Source organism: Bidens hawaiensis, unplaced genomic scaffold (genome assembly GCF_021521415.1).
Source record: "Bidens hawaiensis isolate Kalapana, Puna unplaced genomic scaffold, B.hawaiensis_p1.1 tig00016121_1, whole genome shotgun sequence".
Taxonomy (NCBI): domain Eukaryota; kingdom Viridiplantae; phylum Streptophyta; class Magnoliopsida; order Asterales; family Asteraceae; genus Bidens; species Bidens hawaiensis.
This window is the reverse complement of record NW_027492466.1, coordinates 65,333-92,457: the sequence shown is the minus strand read 5'-3', so window position 1 is coordinate 92,457 and position 27,125 is coordinate 65,333. Positions and strand designations below refer to the sequence as shown.

Genomic DNA, 27,125 nt, shown 5'->3' with positions numbered 1-27,125 from the left:
CCACCCCGGTCGGATAATAGCCGGATTTTCAAAAGTTATCAAAATAAGAGATCATCATCTTAGTGGTAGGTTTTGAAAGTTCAACTCAAAGGAGGCGATTGTAAAATTTTATGGGAAGCGCTCGGGATTTTCACGTATATATAACACTAAAAGGAAAAAACTTAAGGTGGGCGGCTGCCCACCTTCGGACACTAATAGGTCCGCCCCTGCATATTGGTGTTACTAACTTGAAACAGTAATAAAAGTAAAAACAATTGTACAATAAACTTTTATAAAATATTATACTAATAAAGTACTATTTATACAATATTTCATGAGTTAGACTTGTGAAATAACATACACAACTACAACATTATAAACTACCGCTACCGCACCGCCACCGCCACCGCATCACCCGGGCAGTCTACTGTTATAATATATATTTGTGCTAACCAAACAAACCCTCAAAAGTAAATTGCAGTTGATGATGAAACTCGCTTGGAAGAACAAGAACAATAAACGTCCAATCGCCACCATCTCTCACCTCCCGTTCGATCACGAAGAAGATGAAGAGGACGCCACCTCCGCCAGAATCGCCGAAGAAGGACGAGCTGGAGAATCTGGTACCCACCATAAGTCTACAGCCGCTGACACGATTCAACTTGCCGATTCTTTTGAAGAACAGGGGAGCAAGCTTGCAGAGGTAAGTAATTAATCTTTCACCTTTTTGGTGTTTGCTGCTGTTCATTGGGTTATTGTTGGTTCCAATTTTAAACTGTTTTTTGGTCAATCTGATCTTGATTTCATGGGATTGGAGTTTTAAAGCATGCCCTAATGTTCATTCTTTTCGATTATTGTTTCAAATTTTTTTATTTTTTTTTGTATTTAGGTGTTTTGAGAATTTGTGGGGTTTGAATTAAGGATTTGAGACATTTAAATTAATACTAGTTAATGCCTGTTCTGTAAATGAACCGAACGTTTAGTGAAGTTTTTGGTGGAAAGTTTGTTTATGTCCGTCTATTTAATAAATGAAAAAAGATGAAACGTGTCTCGTTCAATCATTTATGTTTGTTTATGTTCGTTTGCATTCCTTTACGCTCGTTTAAGTTGGTTTGTTAATATATTTATTTTAAGTTTTTTAAGCCCGCTACAATTTAGTTCAGTTTTAACAACTTTTTAAACCCAACACATTGTTTTTCACATTTCCTTTTATTTGGTTTTAGCTCGGTGATGTTCGTTTTTCTATTTATAGTTACATTCGTGAACCTAATGAATGAACACGAACATGATCATTTTCTTAACGAACGGACACGAACAAGAAAAGCCCTTTTGTTTAGTTGTTCATTTCGAATTGATTGTTTGGTTAAAGTTGAACAAGCGAACACGAACATTCTCTGTTCGTTTATGTTTATATCTTTGGGTATTCAGTTTTTTTTTATTCTATTAGGCGGGAAAATACCGTGAAGCACTTGGAAAGTGGGAAGCTGCAATTACTTTAATGCCCGAGAGAGCAGCTTTACACGAACAAAAGGCTCAAGTTTTACTTGAAATTGGGGAAACATGGAAGTCCGTAACCGCAGCAACTCGTGGGTATCTATTTTTGTTATTATTTAAAAAAAGATTGGAACTAAATATGAAGTTCTTGAAGAGAAAGCAAAACAGTAAAGGACAAAAATGACCCCAAAATGTTGTTATTATGTAGGTGCAACTCAACTGGAGCCTTCGTGGGCTGAGGTTTGTAGTTTTTTATATTATGAAAAAAAAAAAAGAAAAACTAAGAATCAATTCAGAAATTAATGATGTGATTGGAAACATTGGTGCAGGCATGGGTTACACTTGGTAGGGCTCAACTTAACTTTGGGGAGCCTGATAGTGCCATAGAGAGTTTTGACACAGCGTTAGCTATCAAGGTACTTCTTCAATAGTCCAAATCAAATATCATTTTAAATTTGTTTCTATTATTGATCAAGAAAGAATATACTTTTCAAAACTGCATCGGTCTGTCTGATGATATTTTGAACTTTTAGAAGTACAAAACGGGTTAATTTTCATCAAGACGGTCTAGAAGTGGTTCTCATTAAACCCATCAATGTAATATGGTTTTTTTTTTTGTTAAGGGGTAAGAAATGGGCTGATCAAAACGGGTTAATTTTCTCGGCTACATATGCTTAGAAAATTCTCGGCCTGTTTTTGGTTGTTCTTCATGAAAAATGTAATTGAAAACAAGAAAATTTAAGCTGCTTGATACTTTCACCCTAATATGAGAAAATTTCATTTTTCTTAATAATTATTTTCAATTGTTAAAATTGAGTAAATTACACGGACGGTCCGGTTTCAGTGATTTAGGCCAAACTATAGATTTAGTCCTCAAGCTGTAAATTTTACAGATATTGTCCTCAAGTCTCAACTACCTTGTTTGCTTTCAAAAATGGTCTCTGGAATAATAACTATTTTCAATTTTAACAATGGAGTAAATTACATGGATGGTCCTGTTTCTGTGATTTGGGCCAAATTTATTTGGTTTAGTTGTTGCATATATGTTTGTGATGGATTTTACAGATATTTACAATAAAATAGCTAGTGTCGGGAAATATAACATAAAAAAGTTGTAATAATATATTTTGCAGGCTGATTGTGTAGAGGCAAAAGAGGACAGGCAGACTGCACTACATCTTGTTAAGAAGCGGAAACAGCTTCATACCTCAGGCCTCAGCGTCTCTGAAAACCGCTATGCTGTTGGAGATAAAAACAAACCGTAATCGAAGGAAGCTTTCACTAACACATCTTTCATTCATCTCATATGTTGTCATCATAGCTTCTTGCTTATATCTTTTCTCGTGTATAAATCAAACGTGCTGATACGAATTAATGTCTTAGTTATGCTATAAGTGAAGACGCTATATATTTCTTCAAACACTGTTATAATGTCTTGTTAAGCTGGTAGTGATTACCAAATGCTTCTCTTGTGAGATTGGTCATCTTCTACCATCGGTATAGCTTTCATGATCTTTGGCGAAAAAATCAAAATCCCTCAAATATAACAAAAAAATTGTACTGTTTTTCTATATAGCCATTAGATCAATTTAATTGTAACATTCATCCCTTACTTTCATTACAAAAACACAAAAAAATATTGAGGTACTCGCTAAAGAAAATAAAACACTAGTGAAAGTCAGATATTTATTTAAAGAACCCCAAAATCAGCACCAACCCTCTTAAAAAACACATCACAAAATAAAAACAAAACATCCACAAAACTAAACCTAAAACAACCCAAAACCGCGCCTACACTAGAAAAGTAGGAACACGAGACCCAGTAGCACTAGCAATATTAACCTTATCATCATGGCTACTACTAGTAGTAGTAGTAGCAGCAGCAGCGGTATTAACCTGTTTAGACAAATAAGCTTCATAAATCTCCACAATAAGCCGAGGATCTTTCTCAACAAGCTCCAAATACTCTTCCCGCTTGCTTAACTTATCCATATTATCCAAAATTAGCGATAATGCAGCATCAAGCAAGTTACTCGCATTATGTTGATGAGCAAACGAGTAGCTTATAAGTGAAGTTTCCCATATCAGCTTTGAAATCAAGAATTTCTCACAATATGTTTTTAGATGCTTCACTTCGTATTTATCGGCCAAAATCAAAAGATTGCATGCCATGTCATCATCAAGATATGCTTCGGCAGTGTAGAGATAGTTGACAAACGCGCGTAGGGCATCGTATGATACATCACTTAGTTTGATTGTGCCACTCAGGCTTTCTTCCATTTCGGTTTCCAGCATGGCTCTGAACACGGGTGATCGGCTCGCCTGTTCATTAAAACAGATATAAAAGAGGATTAATTTTTGAGCAGGTCGCTTTTTGTTATACTATTTTTCTAAACGATTGAATGAGTATAGCTAAAAGTAAAACAAGTTAAACTAGTCTACAAGTATTAAAATGCACACAAACTCTTAAAACTCAAATATTTATAGAATTTACAAAATTAGTGTAATAATATTGTTTTTGTAACCATTTTTAATTACTGATTATTTGCACGTTTTAAAACACCAAAAAAGTTATTTGCAAGTTTGCAAATGCATACAACCTTTTGAACTCAAATATTCAAGAATTTACAAAATTAGTATAAAAACATAGTTTTGTAATCATTTTTAATTATTGAATATTTGCATGTTCTAAAAAACCAAAGTTATATGCACAGGGAAATCTGGCCCGGTTTCAAAAGAAATAGCAAATCCAACTATCAACAAACGATAATTGATAATTTCAATTCTTCCACTTTCGTTAGGTTTTGATGTGAATGGGTGTTGTGACATAATTGGGATTAAATGGGCAAGATAAGAGCCTAAGCAGTGAAAAGTCAAAGATGGTTAACATTCGGCGTAAGCCCACAAATTGGGGATATACTAAGCATGTGTGCCTTCGTTTAACGAGAGAAGACTGGTGCAATACACATTGTTTTCAAAGTATACTGTACATATGTACAAGTGGCAATTGTAACACAGTTATACATGTACTGATAAATTTGGGTTATAACGGGCCAAACAAATGAAATTTACTATCAAGGAAGCAGGCCAAACAAAGAACTTATTCTATTTAACAACAATAAACTATAATTTCATCAGTATAAATTTTGGAATACATAATTATCTATAAAAAATGGACCAAATGAGTGTCAATACATCATTCCTGTTGGTTGAAACTTAAAACACATTCAATTAACACAAAAAAAACTGCCGGGTGAAATTATCATTTGGCAGATATTCAAAGGATTAAAAGATGCAACACAACACGGAATTCAAGGTTAAACCCAGTGTTGTAAAAATCGCTAGCCGGGTGGTGGGGTCCTGACAAGGGATTAATCGAATTGGATTTTTATATCTAGATTGTTCAAGTTATATATACATACACACACACTTTACATGTAATTTTTCAAACTTACATATATATAAACACATTAAACCCTCGTTTAATCATCTTTTGTTAACGAATTAAAACACTAATACAAATACCAAACCCATCTAATAGTGTTGTATTAGAAATTAATATTCACCCATCTAATCATATTATTAACAGTTTCAAATAAACAGGTACTTACAAGCACGGCCTTATTAGCCGGAACAGGAGCAGAATTAGCCACCGGGTTGCCGGAATCTGCGTCTACAGCCACCAGAACGACGTCGGGGGTGGTAGATCGGTTGTAGTCATGAGGACGAGGGTCAAGTGGGGCCCAGAATCGGAGGAAATTGACTTTCGCTTTGAGTTCTTCGATCTCACGCTTGAGTTCTTCTTCAGTCTCACTGGCCTCCTCGTAACACTCTCTACACGTTCCGGCGTCTTTTGCGTCGTAGGTTTCCTTGCAAGACACGCATTTCATTGTCTCCGATGATGTTGAGAGATTAAGTACGGCTGCCGGTGGTAGTGGTGGTGACGTGGTATTTGGCTTTCGGATATGTCGACGTAATTAATGGTTGAGATTTTTTACGGCTTTACCCCTCTATTATTGAACCACTATCTTGTTTTTATTTCACTTTCTTTAAAGTTTGTTTTATTTAAGTGATTGGTTGAAGTTTGTTGCTTTTCTCAAGTCTCGTTAAATAAAAGACAGACCAAAGAAATAAAGAGAAAAAAGTGGAGTGTTGTCTATGAGTTTAAAAGAAAAGAAAGGAAAAGAAACAAATAAATGTATCCTCCTTAGTTTCATTAGCAGTATATTTTTGAGTTTTTTATTTAAGTGTTTTGAAAAAAAAAAGATAAGAAAACTTTTTATTTTTTCATTTTTGAGTTTTTTATTAAAAGAGAAAATTACAATTTACCTCCCTATCGCGAGATGGATTGACCACTGAAAAAGAATTTGCACATTTTGCGCCTCTGTGTTTCTCGGGCGGGTTTTTCTTGGCTCCTTTCGTTGGTCAAACTACAGTTGACTGACGGATGATAAGGGCATTTTGGTAATCTCTTAATAAATAATAATAATAATAATAGATAATAAATTAATAATATATAATAATAATAATAACATATGATCTTCATCACATATGATGTTCATCCCCATTCAACCCCAACACACCAACCCCACTATTATTGTCACACCCCGACTTAGGGCCTAGGTGTGTGACCACAAATTGGTACCTATTTTGTAAATAAATCAGAGTTGCGGGTTTTATTTCAGCGGAAGTCTTTAATAAAATATTATTTCTCTTGGTACTTCATATATGTAACGAGCTACTTTGTTAAATTCCGGAGTTACTAGATGTGGAACCAGTCGGCAGTATTCTAGGAATTTAGTATTATATTCCCTAGGATTTGTGCCAACAACCTTGTGATTCCATAACTCGGTTTGAATTCGATCCATTTCATGAGTTGGGCAAAATTTCTTTAAGATGAGACCTTTGAATGTTTCCCAACTTAAGTTATACATGGTTTCTTGACCCTTGTTTTGAATTATGGTATTCCACCATTCAAGAGCTTCTCCCTTGAACATTTGTGAAGAATACTGGATAGCTTCCTCACCAGTACATTTGCTTATGGTGACGATTGATTCTTGTTCTTCTAGCCATCTCATAGCGGCTATACCATCCGAGTCTCCATGAAATTCTTTAGGATTGTAAACTTTAAAGTTCTTAAAGTTACATCCTTTTTGAATCTTACGTTTCTTTCGTTTCTTGTTCCTTGGATTATTATCAGTTGTAGAGTTGTCATAAGCCTCTTCCTTTCTAGATTCACTTTTACTTTTTTTGTTGGATTTTGTTTGACTTTGATTTATAGAAATGTCTTTGATAGCTTCCTTAATCATCTTTTGAATTCCTTCTTTATATTGGGCTGGAATTTCATTATCTTTATTATTAATGTTTTCTTCGTTTCCCGATTTCTTGGGAGGACTGTTGTGAGAGTTTGCACTTTCTTCTCTTGACATACTACAATAAAATTTTAAAAGATAAGTCCAATATTCGAAGAACTTAAAACATATCTTTTATTCATCTTATTATAGTTACAAGAGTGCATATTATTTTTGTTACAATTATACTCTCTACTATGGTTCTATTTCTTCCATCGAATGACTAATTTCTTAATCTTGCTATCTTTCTTGATAATCAAATTAAATATTCTTGTTTGTGAGGATATTCTTCCGGATAAGTCATTACTTCTTTTTCCTTTGGCATCATTGGTTTCTTGGATCTACTTGATACGTCTCCATACGTATTTTGATTTTAAATAATCCGAGCTAGTGGAATGTCAGAATCAATCGGAATCTGAATCTTCCTCCATTTTTGTTTAGCATGTACTTTCATCGCTAGATATAGAAATTGGGAGAAAAGACGTTCCCATAAATCATTTTCCTTTGCCAAATCGAGGCTGACATGATCCTTGGCTAGATTGACAATCGGACATCTGCGCGAGGTTTAATTTTAAGGATAGGTAGACGTTCCTATCTTATCCGTATTTAGTTATGAATAATTTATTGATACTTTTCAACTAAGTATCTTGTTTTCTTGAATCACTATTCGTATAATAAGTTTTCAAAACTTACCCTTAATCAAAGCCTAGGTATAATCAAATACCTAATTCGCTAAGATTGATGGCTCTGATACCAACCTGTCACACCCCGACTTAGGGCCTAGGCGTGTGACCACAAGTTGGTACCTGTTTTGTAAATAAATCAGAGTTGCGGGTTTTATTTCAGCGGAAGTCTTTAATAAAATATTATTACTTTGAAAACTTATTAAAAAGTCGGGTTTAAATACCCGTCCATCGTTTACAATACATTTCTTTAGAAAACATAACTCTTTATAATATATTGAAATAAAATATCTGAGCCATCAGATAGCATCTAATGACTATAACTCCAATCTTCTATTCCTTCTTGCTTGTATGTTCTAACCTTTCTTGTTTCCCTGTAACATGTGTGGGAAAATACGTCAGCACAAAGCTGGTGAATAACGCTGACTCTAAAATCTCTTTTCAATACCTTTGTGAAACCAACAATAATACCATTGTGACTACTCATTAGGCACCCAACTAAATTGGGTTCAAATTACCCTAAGTACCTTGTACAATTAATTATATACACAAATCATTTCTCATCAAGCTTCCGGAGACATGTTGATGATTTGCATGGCCTCGGGAAAATGACGAGTCACCATGTATGAATGGATCCAGACACATGTATACTCTTAATCAGATTGTCCGTTCCTTATTATTGTACACAAAGTTTTTAAGGATTCGTAAATCCTATGCAAACATTCTGACTCAGTATAAAAGGGTTTGGGGCGTATTCACATTGTCTGTTTATAATCAGTTTCTGTTACTGATTCCTGTTTTCTGTTCTCTTCTTCTTGTTTTGTTACCTCAGACCTATAGTACAAGAATAACATTTTGTATAAATAACTAGATCAGCGATCTAGATTTAGACCTTTAGTCTATTTCGTATAGCTTTAACCTTGATAAAATCATTTGTTCATATAAAACATTTGGACCTTTAGTCCACTTCTTTATTTACCATTTATGTGTTACGTTTCTTCTTCAGGAAGAAACGTCTATACTGAGTTTCTTCTTCTAGAAGAAACATTAATTATAATCTCTTGTATTATATTTCTTAGTCATAAAGAAATACTATTTTGACTATAACCTTTGCTTAAGAAAAGTTACATACTACTTAATTGTAATCAAGGTTCAGCAATATCTCCGACTATGGTCTAAGCCATTTATAATAATATAATAATAATTTAGGCAGAACTCCTTACCTCGCACGGTATTTGGAGTTAGATATTCCTAAGTTTATATGGGCAACACTTCTACTCTATGCACGCTTATTGAGACATTGTTCGGTCGCCGGGTCGTGCACGTACTTCGAGACGGAATGTCGGGTTACTTCTGGATGGCACGCACTTCGAGGAAAACACCGGGTATTTGGTACGGATTACGAGGTTATGATTGTCGGGTCGGTGGCACGCAAAACGATGTTCGACACGCAAGCCGAGGTAGAGAGAGAAAGTAACTTAGATAGAGAGTGTAGGAGTATGTGTGCAAATGAGCCGTGACCGCCCTCTATTTATAGCTGATTTTGGATCCCATCGCGGTACGCGATGGGTCCTTTTCCTGGCTTCGTCGCGTACCGCGACCGACACGTTTCTGAGGTCTCGCCACGTGTTGCCACGTGGCCTGACACGTTTGCCACGTGGTCTGACACGTGTCCTGTCATGCTGCCAAGTGTCACCCGGGCGTGACACGTGTCCGTGAGTCATCACGGGTCATCGCGGTACGCGATGCCCGTCTTCTTGGACTCATCGCGTAGCGCGATGGGTCCCTGGATATTATTTTTCAGTTTTAGTCCCTCGTCTTTTATAGCTTGTCATTTCTAGTCTAATTCTCGTTGTCCAAAAATACTAAGGCGGCTCTTAAAGCGGCTCGCGGCGATGCGAGCGTGCGAAGTGCGCCATCGAAGCGCCACATTGCGCCCAACGCCCTTTGCCGTCGCCGTCTTCCTCTTCCTCTTCCTCTTCCTCTTCCTCTTCCTCTTCCTCTTCCTCGCCCGAGCCCGAGCCCGAGCCCGTGCGCGTGCGCGTCGGGTGCTACGCACCCTCCGCTTGGACCACTTAGTGCATGATATTCATAAAAGAATATAACTATGGAAATTCTATCTCTTATAAAGAGCTTCCATTTCTTTACCACTTACCATGTGGGATGGATTCCATCTTCCATATTTATACCTTGTTGGAATGCTTCCATTTTCTTACATTTTCCAATGTGGGATTGAGTTTTCTCTTAACTTATTTCCTCCATGTAAGAATACTTAGCTTTAGGAAATATTTTTTTATTTTCTTATTTTTCTTATAATTCCTTATTTAATATTTTCCCATTACTTATCTTGAGATTATTTTTGATCCCTCAACTTTCCTAATTTGTCAAATTTGGATCGAAATTTTGGGGATGTTACAATTATTAACAGCTAATCTAATAACATTCTCCGCCAACTTACCCACACTCCGATTAAACTCCAAAAACCCACATTGGAAATCATCCTAGTTATTATTATTTGGTAAACTGGAAGTGCAATTTATGGTATCTGTTGCCGGGTCAATGGCTTGTACAAAAAAGCAGCCGGGGACGGTGTAGCAGACGAGACAGTCGGTACGGGAGAGGTCGTGGACGGGATTGAGAAGGGTCGGTGATGTTGGTTGCCGGGGGTGGTGGCGCGTGGGTCGGAGGAGGCGGAGAGGATTAAGAGGAAGAGGATGGAGAGATGAAGAAGAAGAAGAAGAAGAAGAAGAAGAAGAAGAAGAGGTTGCCATGGATTCCGGTCATCTAGTTTTTCCGCTGCCATGGATTCCGGATTCCGGTCATCTAGTTTTTCCGCCATGGATTCTGGCCACCAATTGCTCTTTTTTTATTCAAAGTTTCTCTAGAGATTTATGGTCAGATTATTTTCCAACATTTATGAGATGTGTTTTTCAAACAACTCGTTATCAATAGAAATAGTAGCATGATATTCAATCCTATAAAGGTTTAAAAGAGTTTAAATGGAAATATTTATAAAATATATATCTAGTAACAGATTATTTTAAAAAGGATAAATTAAGGTTATGAATCTTGAGATGATGATGATGATGAGTTTATGAATCTGGAGATGATAATAAATGATGAAGTGGTAATATATATTTCATATTATACAACTATACCAAACATTATATTAGCTCACATGGTAGGTTTTGTTTGTTGTTAAACCAAAGGTCGGGGGTTCGAACCCCATCCTCTACACGATTTTGAAAGATAAGTTTTAGAATTAATTATAGGCTTAGGGGTAAAATGGTCATTTCAACCTTTTTGGTTAGTCAACTGACGGGAAGGAGCCAAAAAAACCCACCCGAGAAACACAGAGTCGCAACATGCTTAAATTCTTTTTCAGTGGTCAATCCATCTCGCGACGATATTACACAAGGAGACAAATGGTAGTTTTCTTTTATTAAAATAAAAGAAAGAAAATGAAAAGAAAACTTAGGTCTTTTTTTCCTTCAAAACTTTCCTGCTAAATATGGTATGATTGCGAAGGAAAGTTTATAGACCATTAAAATATTACTAATTTCTCATATCTTAATTATCTTTTTCATGTTACTATGAGAACATAATTGTAAATCCCCCCCCCATTTTTTCTTTTCGATCTACCTCAAGAATCTAATTAACACTTTTTTTTTCTTTTCTTTTATTTTTTATTTTAACTTCGAGAATTCCTTTTAAGTATATGATTTCTTTTCCTATCCAATCTTATCATTTCTTTTTCTTGTATTTTAAACCCGAGAATGTAGTGTAAAGTAAAGAAAAGAAAAAAAGACATATGAAAGGTAAATTGGATGGGTTTGTTTTCTTTCCAAATTGGAAATAATTAGATGGAAAAGAAAGGAAAGAAAAAGATGAAAGAAAGTGAAAATGAAAATGAAAAGGAAAGGATTCTTTTTCCTTTCTCTCCTTAACTCAACTCGGGAATACAACGTTAAACTCACGCTTTACGTCTGGATGTAGCGTGAATTCGAGCGGTATCGCTTCAATTTGTGATGAACTCGGTTTGATAACCCACCAAGATTGTGTTAGAAAAAAATTTGAGACACAAGGATTCAAACTTTCGATCCCCTGGGTTGTAATCACAGTTCAAATCGTGTTGGCTGACCAAAAACTTTTTTTCCTGTGTCATATTCAACAGTTAAAGTTGTGTCGGCTAACCCAAAATCTTTTTATTTTTTTGTCATGTTGAACAGCTCAAGTCGTGTTAGCTTATCCAAAACTTTTTCTCCCATGTTATGTTCAGGTCGTGTCAGATGCTTATTGTAGGGATCAGTTAAACATATAAGGGTACAACTTTTAAAAATGGAGCTATAAATTTATTGTATATCAAGTAAAACAAAACTATAATATTATTAAATATATGGTGTTAGGAACAAATTTAAATAATTTTTAATGTGAAAAGTATATAAATAATTAGAGTAATTATGATACTATGGTAATTATTATTACTTCACCGTTTTTTAACTATAGTAATTATTATTACTCGGCTTCATTTTTTAATATACATGTGCCTAAATGCTTAATACAACATCTCAAGTCATAACAACAATCACTACATCAATAATATGAAGTTTAGTTATTCACTGAATCTACTACATAAAGTATAAAGATCAAGAAATGCAAGAACTTGATAATGTGGATAATCAACATAAACATGTGATCTTAGAGAGACTAGAACTAAAATAACGTAACAAATCTTAATAAAATAATATTTGTATAAAATGCAAAAGATTGTTAATAAGTCTTAGCAGACGTTTGAAAAATGTTTTATTCAATTACTAAGATTTGAATTTCGAAAGAAAAAGGAACTTTTGAGGTTTCTGACATACAAAAGGACTAAAATCATACATATACCATCTTAAGAAATCATTTTACATTTTCCTAAATTTCATTACTAACTGCAATAAACTGTTCTATAGCCTAATTATTAGGTCTAGAATAATAAAAATAAATAAATTTTGTAATAGAGCCACAAGTGAGCAAAATTAAGGGATAATGATTAAATGACACTTTTTATCAAAAACATTTTCTGACTAACCCCCTCAAACCAAAAAATACCTAAAATGGTCACTTTTTAAACCGTCGGATCTAACTTATTAGAACTGATATCCGACGAATCCATCTGACACATTTTCGTTTTTGAACCAATCACATCTAGACACGTATACACTTAAACGGCTAGCCATAGATTTATTTCGTCGGGCTTCTTATATATTGTGTCGGGCCTTATATACATCTTGTCAGGCCTCCATATCTATTCCGCCGGGCTTCATTTTCATATGTAATATTACTCCTTCGGGCCCGATAGAATACATCTAAAGCCCGACAGAATAGATTTAAAGCACAACGTAATATATCTTTGGGCGATCGTTTAACTGTATATGTGTCTAGATGAGGTTGGTTAAAAAATGGAAGGGTGTAAGATAGATTCGTCAGATATCAGTTCAAATTTGTTGGACCCGACAGTTTAAAAAGTTGCCATTTTGGGTATTTTTTTTGCTTTAGGAGTTGGTCAAGGAATGTTGTTGGTAAAAAAAGTCATTTTGATCGGTATCCCTAAAATTAATTTGAATATAAGTCATGCGGCATGTAAGATCGTCCGTAATCGCAGAGTTGTGATGGCGTTTTGGAGCCAAAACGTTGGGAAACACCCCCCCCCCCCCCCCCCGACGTTTTGGGGTTATTTTTTGGTACAAGCGTTTTGTACATAACACAAGTTTGTCACTAGTTTTGAGGGTCTTGTGTGTGTGTGTGTGAGAGAGAGAGAGAGACGTTTGAGGGCATTTTCCACTACACCTATTTTTTTGTAAAATGTTTAAAAGCTTACTAGTCGTCACATGACACAAAATGTCCGAATATATCTAGTGTTTACTATGTATGGTCTAATAAATGACCCGCTATTCAGTTTGGTACAACATAAGACACTGCCTACACTCTAATATTCTAACCTAGCGTGAGGACTTTATATTTATGAATTTGGCAAATATTTGAAAGTGTTCTACGTTTTTTACAATTCATTTTCACCTATAAATTTGGCTTTTTCTTCATTTAAATATGGAGGCGTTTGCACTTTATTTTACTTGTGCTCATCAATTTTAAGACAGAATTATAAATTTTATCTTTTAAATATATGCAATTTATGGATAAAATCATTTAAAAAGTTTATTTGCAGATGGTGTCTTTTACATGATATGTTTGTTAGATTTTCGTCTAATAAACCCGGTTAAATATAGGCATGTGAGGGCATTTAAGTCATTTTACACATACAATTTAAGTATTCATAATTAAAAAATAAATTAAATATATTAATAGAAAAAGAAACTGAATAAAATATGTTAAACAAAAACTCTGTTAAGTCTTGATATATTTGGATTTAACTGAGTTTTTTTATGACAGCTAGTGTAAAAGACAAAAAACGAATGTAGACATATAAAGGACACCGTCCATAAATAAACTTTTTAAAATACCTAATCCATAAATCGTATATATTTAAAGAGTCAAGTTATTCTACAAAGGGTAACAAAAATGAGAAGTGTGAGAAGCCATAAATAATTGATATGTGTCAAGTGGGGACCAAAAGAAAAAGGGTATAGAGGTAATTATACACATTTTCTCTATCCACATGCAAGACACATGTTAATACCCCCAACATTTTAGAACGTTTATAACTCTTTCGTATGATATTTTTTCTTTTAAAAAAAATCATCATAATAACAAGCGTTTTTTTATCTTTAATATGAGTATGATTTTTGTTATATAAAATTTAAAACAAAAATCACGTCATTGTGTCTTTTCGCACACTATTGTGTCTTTTCGCTTATCATTGTGTTTTTTCCGTCACTCTTTTTCCGTCATTGTGTCTTTTCGCACACCATTGTGTCTTTTTTCGTCATTGTGTCTTTCTGCACGCCATTGTGTCTTTTCGCTTATCATTGTGTGTTTTTTCGTCATTGTGTCTTTTCGCACACCATTGTGTCTTTTCGCTTATCATTGTGTCTTTTTTCGTCATTGTGTCTTTTTGCTTATCATTGTGTCTTTTTTCGTCATTGTGTCTTTTTTCGCACACCATTGTGTCTTTTCCCTTATCATTTTGTCTTTTTTCATCATTGTATCTTTTCGCACAACATTGTGTCTTTTCGCTTATCATTGTGTCTTTTTTTGTCATTGTGTCTTTTCGCACACCATTGTGTCTTTTCGCTTATCATTGTGTCTTTTTTCGTCATTGTGTCTTTCGCACACCATGTGTCTTTTTGGTTATCATTGTGTCTTTTTTCGTCATTGTGTCTTTTCGCACACCACTGTGTCTTTTTTCGTCATTGTGTCTTTTCGCTTATTATTGTGTCTTTTTTCGTCATTGTGTTTTTTCGCACACCATTGTGTCTTTTTATCTAATACATAAAACACAATGGTGAATACGTATAACACAATGACCTAAAACGTAAGACACAATGGTGAATATGTATAACACAATGACCTAAAACGTAAGACACAATGGTGAATACGTATAACACAATGACTTGAAAAGTAAAACACAATGGAAACATCATATTACACAATTACACAATGAACAACAAAAATACACAATTAAAAAACCCATTAATTTTTTTAATTTTGTTATAACAATATGATACTCATATTAAAGATAAAAAAACGCTTATTATTATGGTGAATTTTTTTTTTAAAAATAATGTCGTATGTAAAAGTTATGGATATTTTAAAATGATGGAGGAATTGACATGTGCCTTGCATGTGGAGAGAGAAAGTCAACAAAGATGAGTTATTACCTTTATGCCATTTTCATCAATTTTTATTTATTAAATTAATCACAGTCATTCAAATCTAAGATCAATAGACTAGATTCCTTCTCACACTTCTCATTTTTGTTATCCTTTGTATTTTAACTTTACCCTATATTTAAATAACAAAATTATAATTCTTTCCTATTTTAATTTCCTATACATTTATTGATTTATTGCTGCACATTCTATTTTCTTTTAAAGTTAACTTTCTTCATTCTTTGTTGTATAAGCCATAAATAAGTTTTGTTTGTCTCTTTAGTTTTTGTTTTTCTCTCTTTAATTTTTTTAACAACTATAGGATCTTATAAACTAACCCAAGACTAGCAAGAAGCTACACAATACGAAAAAGTACACCAAAACATCATCAAATACAATCAAATCATAAAATTCAAATCAGACGATTTACTCCAATCTACAGAAAACAACTTTTCACGTTAGATGAATATTCATAGGATCCCAAAGCCTTTATATGTCATCCAAAATTTGTATGGACAAATGGATTTACCATTAAAAACTCACTCATTTTGTGATCGCCAAATGCACAAATAGTAATGAGATGAAGAGCATACATCACCTTGTTTTTGGTTGATGATCCTTGAAAGAACGCGACCTATGCGAGCGAACCGGATATACATGAAGTAGGGGCTAAAAGAATCTTGCACCAAGAGTAGAGTTGGGCCTAAACATGATTTGCAACGTTACACTAAATAAGCAAATGCTCGGCAGATTCATCAAAGAGACCACATATTGGACATGAAAGGGAGTATAATGGAGATACCTGTTTAGCCAAAAAGTCTCTAATAGTAAATTAGTCAAATGATGCACGCCAACAAAAGAAGTTAACCTTAATTGGAACAATGTTGTTACAAGTGAAAATCTCAATCGAAACGGGAGAATCAAAACTCTCGATGACTTGGCCTATCTTAGATGTTTCGAATCCGAGATGTTTTGAATGGAAATGAGTCGAGGATAATTTGGCCAAAGTCAATTAACTATTTCCCAGCTCATGTTCAATGAAACAAATATTTTGCCAAATTTCCAAATACCAGTGATGCTAGACTACTAGGAAGGAAAGTAGACCTACACGCGTTGTGATGAATAGCCGAGACTGATTTAAACCAAAGTGTACGTGTTTGACTCTATTTTCGCTTTCCAGCTCCATTTCGAAAGAAGAGCAAGGTTTGATGCTCGAAGTGAGCCAATACCTAAGCCGCCAAAAAAAATTTTTGGAGGCTATAATCAAACTCCAATCTGCCCAATGAAAATTCTTCTGTCTTGTAAAAGTATAATGGGAGACAACTCAAAACGGACTTGATAACACAACTACCAAATTAGGGGACTTTTTATTTCCAAGAAGATGGTTTAATTTTAAACATTTAAATAACCGGCTTGCTGTACTTATTGTGATTCATATTTGCCCCATCCGAAAGATAAAGCAAAGGAGAGTGAAAATATATCAACACTACAAGAAAATTGCTCTGATCAGACCGCCTTTACCGACCACATGTGGTCGGTACAGGTTTTACCGACCACATGTGGTCGGTATAGGGTGGCCAATAGAAAACGGTCGCTACAAGTCAAATTTGTGATCGGTATAGAATCGGTCGGTATACGTATACATTCCTGACCACAAGTGGTCGCAAAAAGTTCTGTCAAATTTTATTTCTTATTTAAAAATAAATGTAAAATAAAAACTTAAGAAACTTTTGCTGACGACATGTGGTCGGTATATGTTTTTTTTTAAATACCTAGGCCGACGAATTGTGGTCGGTATAAGTATTATAAATTTTTCATTTTTGTAAAAAAAATTATAATTTATCCAGATTTTTATCAAATAAAACCAAATTGTAAAGATTCAGTTCATGAAATTCTTGAATTTTTTAACAAATAATCCCATAAATGTCAAATTACAAAACATTAAACTAAATAGTTTAAAACTGTCACACAAACCGTCACAACATCATAACTAATAACTCACTGTATCTTCATCATATCTGTGACTTCACCATCTTGACTCGAGCTACCCTTTTTTATTCACTTAATTTCAACAATCTCGGCGCACAATTACGTCTATTGTTCTTGCATAACGATTCGTTGTGATAGCATTGGTTGTTAGTACATGCACGCCACAATTTTGGTTGTATTTAACCTTTCGCTGAATATCTCGTTCCCAATCACAGCGTAGACTGAGTAAATGTCTAAGACACCCTACCTCATCAACCGGAAAATCACCCGCTTCACTTCGCATCTGAGTGAGCTCGTCTTGAATTGTATCCTATATTAAAGGGAAAAAAAACATGGCGGGTCAAATAAGACGTGTTCGTTATATTAACATATATATATATATGCGTATTTGCATACACATATAATAAATGCATTAATACATATTAACAAAACTGCAAATATACTTAAAACAAACCTATAAGTCCAATATACATATGTATGTATAGATACATTCCCATACAAACATTCACATTTCATCAAGTCAAACTAGTCGTTTTCGTAATACCAACCAACATATATATGCATATATGCATACACATCAACAATATATACATATTAAAAAAGCAAATAAAAATTCAATTGGCAAAAAAAACTAAAAGTGTAACCTAAAAGTGTAAACAAGCAAATGAAATGAAATACTTACAAAATTGAAAGAGACAGTATGAGGTTACTCCTTGAATCACAGCTCCCACAACCTTTCTTGATACCAGATTCCTCTTTACCTTTCTAATTCTTATGCTCCTGTCAAAAGTTGAAATATAAACAATTGCATCAAGCTGTGAAGAATCAATTCATGAAGTTTATACTTAAAAAACTTGAAACAGATGTAAAACATACCCTTCTATACTACATGTATGCAACTCGGCCAGTCAACTCCTGATCGCCTTAACCAACATGGCAACATAGACATGAAAGTAACAAAAGACCGGTTCAAGTTATGTATGAAAGCGAGCCAGGCTACTGAAGCTCAGATAAGTAAAAAGCTCAAAGACGAGTGTTTTCAGCTTTGGAGCCAATCCCAATCCTCAAATAAAGTTCGTTTAGTTATCGAGCCCGAGCTCGCGCCTTTTATGAAAAGTTTGTTTAGGCTTTTCGAGCCTTGTGTATTTTTAAATTTTACCGTTTTTGGACTTTTATGTGTTAATTACATTGCACAACCGAGCCTAAGCCGAGCTTTAACTTGTTTAACGTACTGCATGAGCTCAAGCCAAGCATAGGCTCATTTAAGTTTTTATTTTAAATATATAAACTTAATTACAGACATATATACCTTAATTAATAAGCGCTAAATGAGCCGAGCCCGATGTTAGAAAAACAAGTTATGAGCTGAGCCCAAGGATTGGCTCCTTTACAGACAAGTCGATTTCAAAAGAGCATCCACCTTTTTTAACTACCTTACCCATAATTACAAGGAGATGGAGGTTGCAACATTCCAAACTCCAAACTGATCCATATTAAACAGACCCAAATCAAGCCCTAATTTCAGTTAATTAGAAGATTCACAGTCAAATATCAAACATTATTAACAAACAAAACACGATAAATTCCTGACTTTGGTTAGCTTTCATTCTGCCCCAACATAAAAGGAAATATAATTGTAACACATATAATAATTTTGGGGATCTAACATCATACCTCTTGTGCCTTTGACCAAACACCGGGTATTCCCAATAGTCATCTGCAAGTATACGAGAAATGATAAACAATAAGCCTAATCGACAACGTTTATGATCGAGATACGGGCTGTGTGTGCATAATTTAAACATAAATCATATACAACGGACGAGGGAGATGTGACGGCGATGGAGGCAGCCGGACTATGATGCACAATACACACGGAGCCGGCAGTGGTGGAGGAAGGATGTTGCGAAGTAATCATATACGGTGTGGAGGGTTGTGATGGCAGTTGGTGTTCCCGCTAAAAATAAATCAAACCTATCCCGACCACATGTGGTCAGTATAGGGTTTGTAAAAGCATATACACATAAACATAGACAAATACATACATATAGAGGTGAGATTGGGACCTTACCGGTACCGAAAATTGTGAATTCTTGGTACTGGTACCGGTAACAAAATTTATGATTCGGTACCAGTTACCGGTTTAAAGGTAAAAATTCGAGAAATACCGGTTCCGTGCTGTACTGGTACTAAAACTCAAAACTTTGGTACCGATTCGGTACCAACAATACCGAATTGAACTGATATCGGTACCGGTACCAGTACCCGATTTTGCTCATTCCTACATACATACACACTTACATGCATACGTACCTACATACATAGACATATACATATACATATACACATACATACATAAACATAGACATATACATACATAAACATATATACACAACACATACATACATAAACATAGACATATGCATACATACATACATACATACATACATACACAAATGCATACATACATAGATACATATATAGACATATAATACTTACATACATACATACATACGTACATACATACGTACATACATACACATACATACGTACATGCATACACAACACCTACATACATAGACATATACATACACAACACACACATACATAGACATAGTCATTTACACACATACATAACACATACATACATAACACATACATACATAGACATATACATACACAACACACACATACATAGACATAATCATTTATACACACACATACATACATACATACATAGACATATACATACACAGCACACACATACATAGACATAGTCATTTACACACATACATACATACATACATACATACATACATACATACATACATACATACATACATACATACATAGACATATACATACACAACACACACATACATAGACATAGTCATTTACACACATACATACATACACAGCACATACACAGACATATACATACACAACACACACATACATAGACATAGTCATTTACACACATACATACACAACACATATATAGACATATACACACAACACACGCACATACATGCATACACAACACATACATACATAGACATAGACATAGACATACATACGTATATACATACACCACACATACACATACACATACATAGACATATACACACAACACTTACATACACAAATACATAGATACACAACACATACATACATAGACATATACATACATACATACACAACTCAGACACAAACACACACACACATAGTAAGAACCAATTTGCTGTTATCATTAGGTTTATTTTTATAGGTGTTGTTATTTTTTGTTCGTATTCGCTAATTTTCGATTATGGGACATTATAAGTATTTGCTGATTTATATTTTTTTGTCAATATTAGATTTTTTTCTTATAATTATTTGTTGGTATGTGTTGTTATTATCTTGTTCTTGATTTTGATTTTTTTGTTGTAATTTTTAGATTTTTTCCTTTGTTATTATAAATCATTATGTAGAATGGTATTGTAGTTGGTATGTTTCTTACGTTCTCAGTTTTTTATAAATTAGTATTATTTCCCACGTTCTTATGTTAAGATTAAAATGTACACAAAACATAAATACATAGACAAGAACATATAAATTAGTATTATTTTCTACGTTCTCAGTTTTTATAAATTAGTATTATATATATAATACTCTATGTAGAACATGGTCTTTTCGTTTAATTTCTAGAAGTAAATTAAAACATATAAAAGGAATTTGTCCCAACAACATGTCAACCGGGCCGGGGGCTAAAACGTTGTCATTTAATTTAATTTATATAAACGAAACCAAAATTAAAATAAAAACCTTTCCTGGTGACATCATCGGAATAGAGGTTATCAAATGACCTCGTTTCTTGCTTTCAATGGTTCAAGATACAATAAAATCAAAATTAAAATAAAATAACCTATTCCGACCACATGTGGTCGGGAAAAGGTTTGACGATATCGCCAAAAATTAAAATCAAAATTAAATAAAAAAATCTATCCCGACCACATGTGGTCGGGAAAAAGGTTTCCTTGATGGCGCCAACAAATATAGTGTTCCCGCTAACTTAAATTAAAAAAATAATTGAAATTAAGCCAACCTATACCGACCATATGTGGCCAGTACTTTGTTTCGTAGCTAATAAAATTAAAGAAAAAAAATTATCAACCCTATCCCGACCACATGTGGTCAGTATAGGTGTTGTGATAATATTTTAACCCGGCTAAAGATTAAAAAAAAACAAAAATTCAAGAGATTTACTTTTTCCCGACCACATGTGGTCGGGATAAATTTTCACGAGGCGCCAAAGTTCCCGCTAAACCTATGCCGACCACATGTGGTCGGTAAAAGGTTGGTCAGAAATGAAATCTGGTCAAACCTTATACTGACCACATGTGGTCGCTACAGGTGTTCTATAGCGGCCACAATTGTGGTCGGTATAGGGTTGGTCGTGTCAGAACAGTTTTCTTATAGTGGAAGGACCATATATACGTACAATTTAGCTTGGTCCGTGTTCATAGTAGGTTCATTTTTTTCTTTTTTTTCTTTTTCACAATAGATCCTATAGTACAAAACTACAAATTTAAATGGGAGTATTTGATACAAGTTTTGAAGCTCAAGTTACAAACAATATGATGCATAAATGGAAAGCTTATAACTCATTATCTTACGCTTAAGCCTTAAACTTACGATATGACCATGACTTTGATTTCAACAGATAATCATAAGCTGACACTTGTCCTACTCATAAATTTTTTTTTTGTTTATAATTTTTTAAATATGATACGTTATAAAATTCTGAATATACCATTATAACGTGCTTATTTTTATCCACATTTTAATATAAATTTCACTCAAAACAGAGTTGTGAGTTATGATGTACAAATCATTTAAGAACTTATGTACAAGTCATTAAAACTGGGTTTTTAAAAATTAGTTTTGAATGTTGTATATGGACCTTTAACAACTTGCAATATCTCACCCTTCAACCTCCATTATATGTTTTATAATGATATGTTTGCGTAAAGATTTTGAATTTCTACAAAGTTTTTAGGACATTAATTTCTTCATGCCTAAAAGCGGCGTAACGCGTTCGGGTTTAATACCCGACTACCATTAACTCAGAATCTTGCAATTTAAAGATACTCACATTTGACTTTTATAAAATTTGGCCAACTTTGTGATAACATATCACGTAATAATAAATGAGGCTTACCAAGTTGACCATTTCCTTTAAAATACAAAGTCAACTTTGCATATGAGATAATAATAATGATTTAAAGCGGCTGATATTCTCAAAAATCATATAATAACTACTTATACAACTTGTAAATTTATCTGTCCGGCATGGGAACATAGATTAGAAAAGTTGTATAACTTGAATGCAAGTACGTACATACTCCTATAAATATGTTGTAATCTTATTAACAAAACTCATACCACCAAACCATAATATGGAAATAATATATATGATCCTCTCTATCATTGCTACTATATGGCTTACAAAATTTGCCTTTGTAAGGAATAGGAATTTACCACCAAGCCCATTCCCATGCTTACCCATACTTGGTCATCTTTACCTAGTGAAAAGCCCTCTCTACCGAGCATTAGGCAAACTATCCAACCGTTACGGTCCAATTCTCATGCTCCAATTTGGCACCCGTAAAGCATTGTTGGTTTCGTCTCCAGCAGCGGTGGAGGAATGCCTTACCACCAACGATGTTACTTTCGCTAACCGTCCTCATTTGCTAGCTGGAAAACACCTTGGGTATGACTACACCACTCTTTCTTGGTCAAGCTACGGTGATCATTGGCGTAACTTACATCGTATTGCCTCGCTTGAGCTTTTATCGGCTCATAGGCTACAAAGCCTAAATCATATTCGAGTGGAGGAAGTGAGGCTCTTGGCTAAGAAGGTGTATGGTAGAGCGATGGAGGACGGGATGGTTGAAATGAAGTCAATGTTTTTTGAGCTCATGTTGAATGTCATGATGATGATGATTGCGGGGAAGAGATACTATGGTGAGTCGGTGGCGGATGTTGAAGAAGCAGGGCGGTTTAAGGAGACCGTAATGGAGACGTTTGTGTTGATGGAGACAACGAATGTGTCGGATTATTTGCCATGGTGGAAGTGGGTAGGAGGGAGAGAGTTGGAGAAGAAGATGGTGGCCTTGGGGGAAAAGAGAGATAGGATCATGCAAGGTTTGTTAGAAGAGCATAAAAGAAAGTTGGTGGTGGCGGCAGCCAAGGGTGGTGGCATAGAGGCCGGGATGACAGAGAAGGAAGAGAAGAAGAAGAAGAAGAACTTGATTGAAGTTCTACTCATATTGCAAGAAAAAGAACCTGAATATTACAAGGATGAAGTTATCAAAGGTTTAATGCAGGTAAAAGCCTTTTAACATATACTACAATCATATTTTGGTCATTTTAATTGATTAATATTACAAGGAGCCGCTTCTCGATCTCCTGGGTAGAGGTAATCTTTCCCATACGATTGGGATAATGTTGGGTACGTACGTTTGTTTGTTCATTTTATAAAATAATTTAAAACAATAACAACAAACAAACGTACTTAGACTAATCTCACTAATAGCAGAGCTAGTGGTAAGTTGTGAGAAGAATACGGATAAGGAAGGCTTACCTCTATCCCAAGTTATAAAGAGGTTACTAAGAGAACGCCTTTCTAAGCAATAGTAATTGAAAAAAAGGAACATAAATTAAAGTTAAGAGAATCAAAGGAAACAAGTGTAAACTACTACCGCTAACCATGGATTGTATATTCAGGTACTACTATCAGCAGGAACAGACACATCAAGTGGAACTATGGAATGGATGCTATCACTTTTGTTAAACAATCCCCAAGTTCTAAAGCAGGCACAAGCCGAGATCGAGGATTGTGTAGGCAAAGATCGTCTAATTAACGAATCTGACATATCCAATCTTCCTTATCTAAGATGCATAGTAAACGAGACGATGAGATTGTACCCTCCTGGTCCACTCGTGTTCCACGAGTCCTCAAAGGATTGTACGGTTGGAGGGTACAATATCCCAAGTGGTACAATGCTTTTGATGAACTTATGGGCCATGCAAAATGACCCCAAGAATTGGGAAGACCCTAAGACGTTTAAACCAGATAGGTTTAGAGGGCTACAAGGTTCAAGAGATGGGTTTAAGCTAATGCCATTTGGGTCCGGAAGGAGGAGTTGTCCAGCAGAAAACTTGGCAATGCGCATGGTCGGGTTGGCGTTGGGTACACTTATTCAATGCTTCGAGTGGGAAAGGGTGGGCGAAGAAATGATCGACATGACCGAAGGAACGGGATTGACCATGCCAAAAGCTAAACCATTGGTAGCAAAGTGTCAACCTCGTGGAAACATGGCCAAATTGCTGTTTTAAATGTGAAAAGAGAATATTCAATATTACTCAAAGCTAAATCATTGGTAGCTAAGTGTCAAAATAGTATAGAATATACATAGTGATTTCTTATTATTAAATTGGCAAATATAGAATTATAACAAGTGTGTGAAAGAGTATGTCAATGATAGTACAGTGTTGTAATTTACTTCATATATTATTTGTTGCAAAACGATTCTACTATATCATCAATATATATAGTTATAACTATTGACATTTTGATGTGGAGAGATCAAAAGTTTACCAAATAATGACGAAATGAGTTATGGAATTACAAGAGTTTAAAATTAATATTTATGTTTTTTGATTTAATCATTAGAAGCTCAATGGTTTTCTAGTTTCTTTTATACTTGAGATTTGTAATGTAAAAAAATAAGGTTTGGAATATATGAAAAAATCATTTCCTCTCTGTCACAGTGTGTGTTAGTGTGTGAAAAACCTAATTATCGGTATTCTTTGTGAATGATCCTGGTATTCGTGTGAATCAACAGGTTCAATTATTTATCTTATTTACGATCTACGTCTTTTCTGGGAGTTTTGGGAAGTTCTTCACGGGTATTCTTAGAATCAACGTGCTTGACATCCAATTGTATCTCCACGCTACGTCAGTTGGTATCAAAGCCGAATTCCTGGCTCAGTATGGCTTGTGAGGGGGATAATATCTATGATTTGTGGCCCGTGTTTGATGAATACGAGGACGAGGAATGGTATGTTTGGGCAACCGGTGATGTTCTTGAAAGTTTAAAAAGAAAACATGAGTGGTCTACAATTTATTCAGGTATTTTTGATGAAATTTTAAGGGATGGTACTGTAGAAAATGGTGGTGATATTGTGGTTAATGGTGATTCGAATTTGTCTTCCATATACATGGTATCTCCCACTATTTTGAAACTTCATATTAATGAGTTAAATGAAGATGCAAATTTTAAGAAATTGCCTACCGTTATTATCAACTATTTCCCACATTCGAAGGTCAAAGAAAAATATTTTATGTTTGAGCTTGATATGGTGGGCCTCAAAGTGAATGATGATTACATGAATATAAAAGAATTGAATGAAGTGGTAATTATTTGGGATGGACCCATACATATAACTCCTAATAGTGAAGGTGTGGTGATAGTATTTAACATGACTTTGATGGATGGTCCCTTTGACCCAGGTGGTTACGGTTCAAAGACAAAACTCGATGGCGAGTTTTTTCAAAGGTGGAGAGAATGATGTGGGTAGATCAAAAGTTTACCAAATAATGACGAAATGAGTTATGGAATTGCAAGAGTTTAAAATTAATATTTATGTCTTTTGGTTTAATCATTTGAAGCTCAATGATTTTCTAGTTTCTTTTAAATACTTAAGATTTGTGATGTAAAAAAATAAGGTTTGGAATATATGAAAAAATCATTTCCTCTCTATCACAGTGTGTGTTAGTGTGTGAAAGACCTAATTATCGGTATTCTTTGTGAATCAACGATAGTTGGAAGAATTGATCCTGGTATTCGTGTGAATCAACAGATTCAATTATTTATCTTACTTACGATCTACGTCTTTTCTGGGAGTTTTGGGAAGTTCTTCACGGGTATTCTTAGAATTAACGTGCTTGACATCCAATTTTATCTCCACGCTACGTCACATTTGGTACTAGCTACTGTAACAATCCGGAAGAGTAGAGATTCTTGATATTATATATGACATTGCCATTGCAATGTGCTTATTTTTATCTACGTTTCGGTATAAGTTTATTAAAATAAGTTGTGCATGTTAATTCACAACTTATCGAAGCACAAACGGGTCAGAGGTACATCAAGGTTTCGTTTCTTTTTAATTTCATTTTCTATTTTTAGATCCTTTCAGATATGATTTTTTATAAAATTCTGGAATATGCTATTGCGACATACTTATTTCTATCAACGTTTGGACATGATTTTTTTCCGTGTGTAAAGACTAATGTACAAATCGCCGAAATCAAGCTTACAAATTTTAACACCCTCACCTGAGCGCTCCCACTAGCTTGTTTTAAATGTTTAACAACATGTCACTTAATAACAATTGAGGCAACTAGTTTGCTTAAGAATACTATAGGTCAACTTGGCATATGAGATCATAAATTCATAATAATGATTGAATTAGCGGTTGGTATATATTCTAAAGGGACGTTTAATATTATTTACTGGTTCAGCTGGTATATTCATCCCGACTGGCATGAGAACATAGAAGTTGGACTACATGAACACATCTCCTATAAGGCTATAAAAATGAAGTGATTTTTCTGACAAAATCTATACAAAAAGAGAACACAACAAGCCATAATATGGAGGTATTTTATATGATACTCTACATCATTGCTATTATATGGTTTACAAAATTTGCCTTTGTAAGGAATAGGAATATGCCACCAAGACCATTTCCTTGCCTACCCATAGTAG

The 27,125-nt window shown here is 34.5% G+C and overlaps 3 protein-coding genes across 3 annotated transcripts; 2 read left to right on the top strand and 1 right to left on the bottom strand.

Annotated features, from left to right (window-relative positions):
- Positions 1 to 460: 460 nt before the first annotated feature.
- Positions 461 to 3,065, top strand: LOC143550631 (uncharacterized). Its single transcript, XM_077041248.1, has 5 exons — positions 461 to 682; positions 1,427 to 1,565; positions 1,682 to 1,713; positions 1,803 to 1,889; positions 2,607 to 3,065. The coding sequence occupies exons 1-5, from the start codon at positions 464 to 466 to the stop codon at positions 2,736 to 2,738; spliced, it is 609 nt and encodes a 202-aa protein (XP_076897363.1). The 5' UTR covers positions 461 to 463; the 3' UTR covers positions 2,739 to 3,065.
- Positions 3,066 to 3,136: 71 nt separating this feature from the next.
- Positions 3,137 to 5,446, bottom strand: LOC143550629 (BTB/POZ domain-containing protein At4g08455-like). The gene is made up of 2 exons (XM_077041247.1): positions 5,085 to 5,446; positions 3,137 to 3,795 (listed from the first exon to the last, which is right to left on the bottom strand). Exons 1-2 carry the CDS (start codon positions 5,361 to 5,363, stop codon positions 3,265 to 3,267), a joined length of 810 nt encoding a protein of 269 aa, XP_076897362.1. The 5' UTR covers positions 5,364 to 5,446; the 3' UTR covers positions 3,137 to 3,264.
- Positions 5,447 to 22,740: 17,294 nt separating this feature from the next.
- Positions 22,741 to 24,755, top strand: LOC143550628 (cytochrome P450 81Q32-like). Its single transcript, XM_077041246.1, has 2 exons — positions 22,741 to 23,675; positions 24,076 to 24,755. Exons 1-2 carry the CDS (start codon positions 22,746 to 22,748, stop codon positions 24,685 to 24,687), a joined length of 1,542 nt encoding a protein of 513 aa, XP_076897361.1. The 5' UTR covers positions 22,741 to 22,745; the 3' UTR covers positions 24,688 to 24,755.
- Positions 24,756 to 27,125: the final 2,370 nt, after the last annotated feature.

What these genes read in the sequence shown, in the direction of transcription:
- LOC143550631 (XM_077041248.1), top strand. Translation starts at nt 464, where the DNA reads ATGATGAAACTCGCTTGGAAGAACAAGAACAATAAACGTCCAATCGCC. An exon ending in AGGGGAGCAAGCTTGCAGAG is followed by an intron (nt 683 to 1,426) that starts GTAAGTAATTAA and finishes TTATTCTATTAG; the next exon opens with GCGGGAAAATACCGTGAAGC. An exon ending in GTCCGTAACCGCAGCAACTC is followed by an intron (nt 1,566 to 1,681) that starts GTGGGTATCTAT and finishes GTTATTATGTAG; the next exon opens with GTGCAACTCAACTGGAGCCT.
- LOC143550629 (XM_077041247.1), bottom strand. Translation starts at nt 5,363, where the DNA reads ATGAAATGCGTGTCTTGCAAGGAAACCTACGACGCAAAAGACGCCGGA. An exon ending in CGGCTAATAAGGCCGTGCTT is followed by an intron (nt 3,796 to 5,084) that starts GTAAGTACCTGT and finishes TTTAATGAACAG; the next exon opens with GCGAGCCGATCACCCGTGTT.
- LOC143550628 (XM_077041246.1), top strand. Translation starts at nt 22,746, where the DNA reads ATGGAAATAATATATATGATCCTCTCTATCATTGCTACTATATGGCTT. An exon ending in TTATCAAAGGTTTAATGCAG is followed by an intron (nt 23,676 to 24,075) that starts GTAAAAGCCTTT and finishes TTGTATATTCAG; the next exon opens with GTACTACTATCAGCAGGAAC.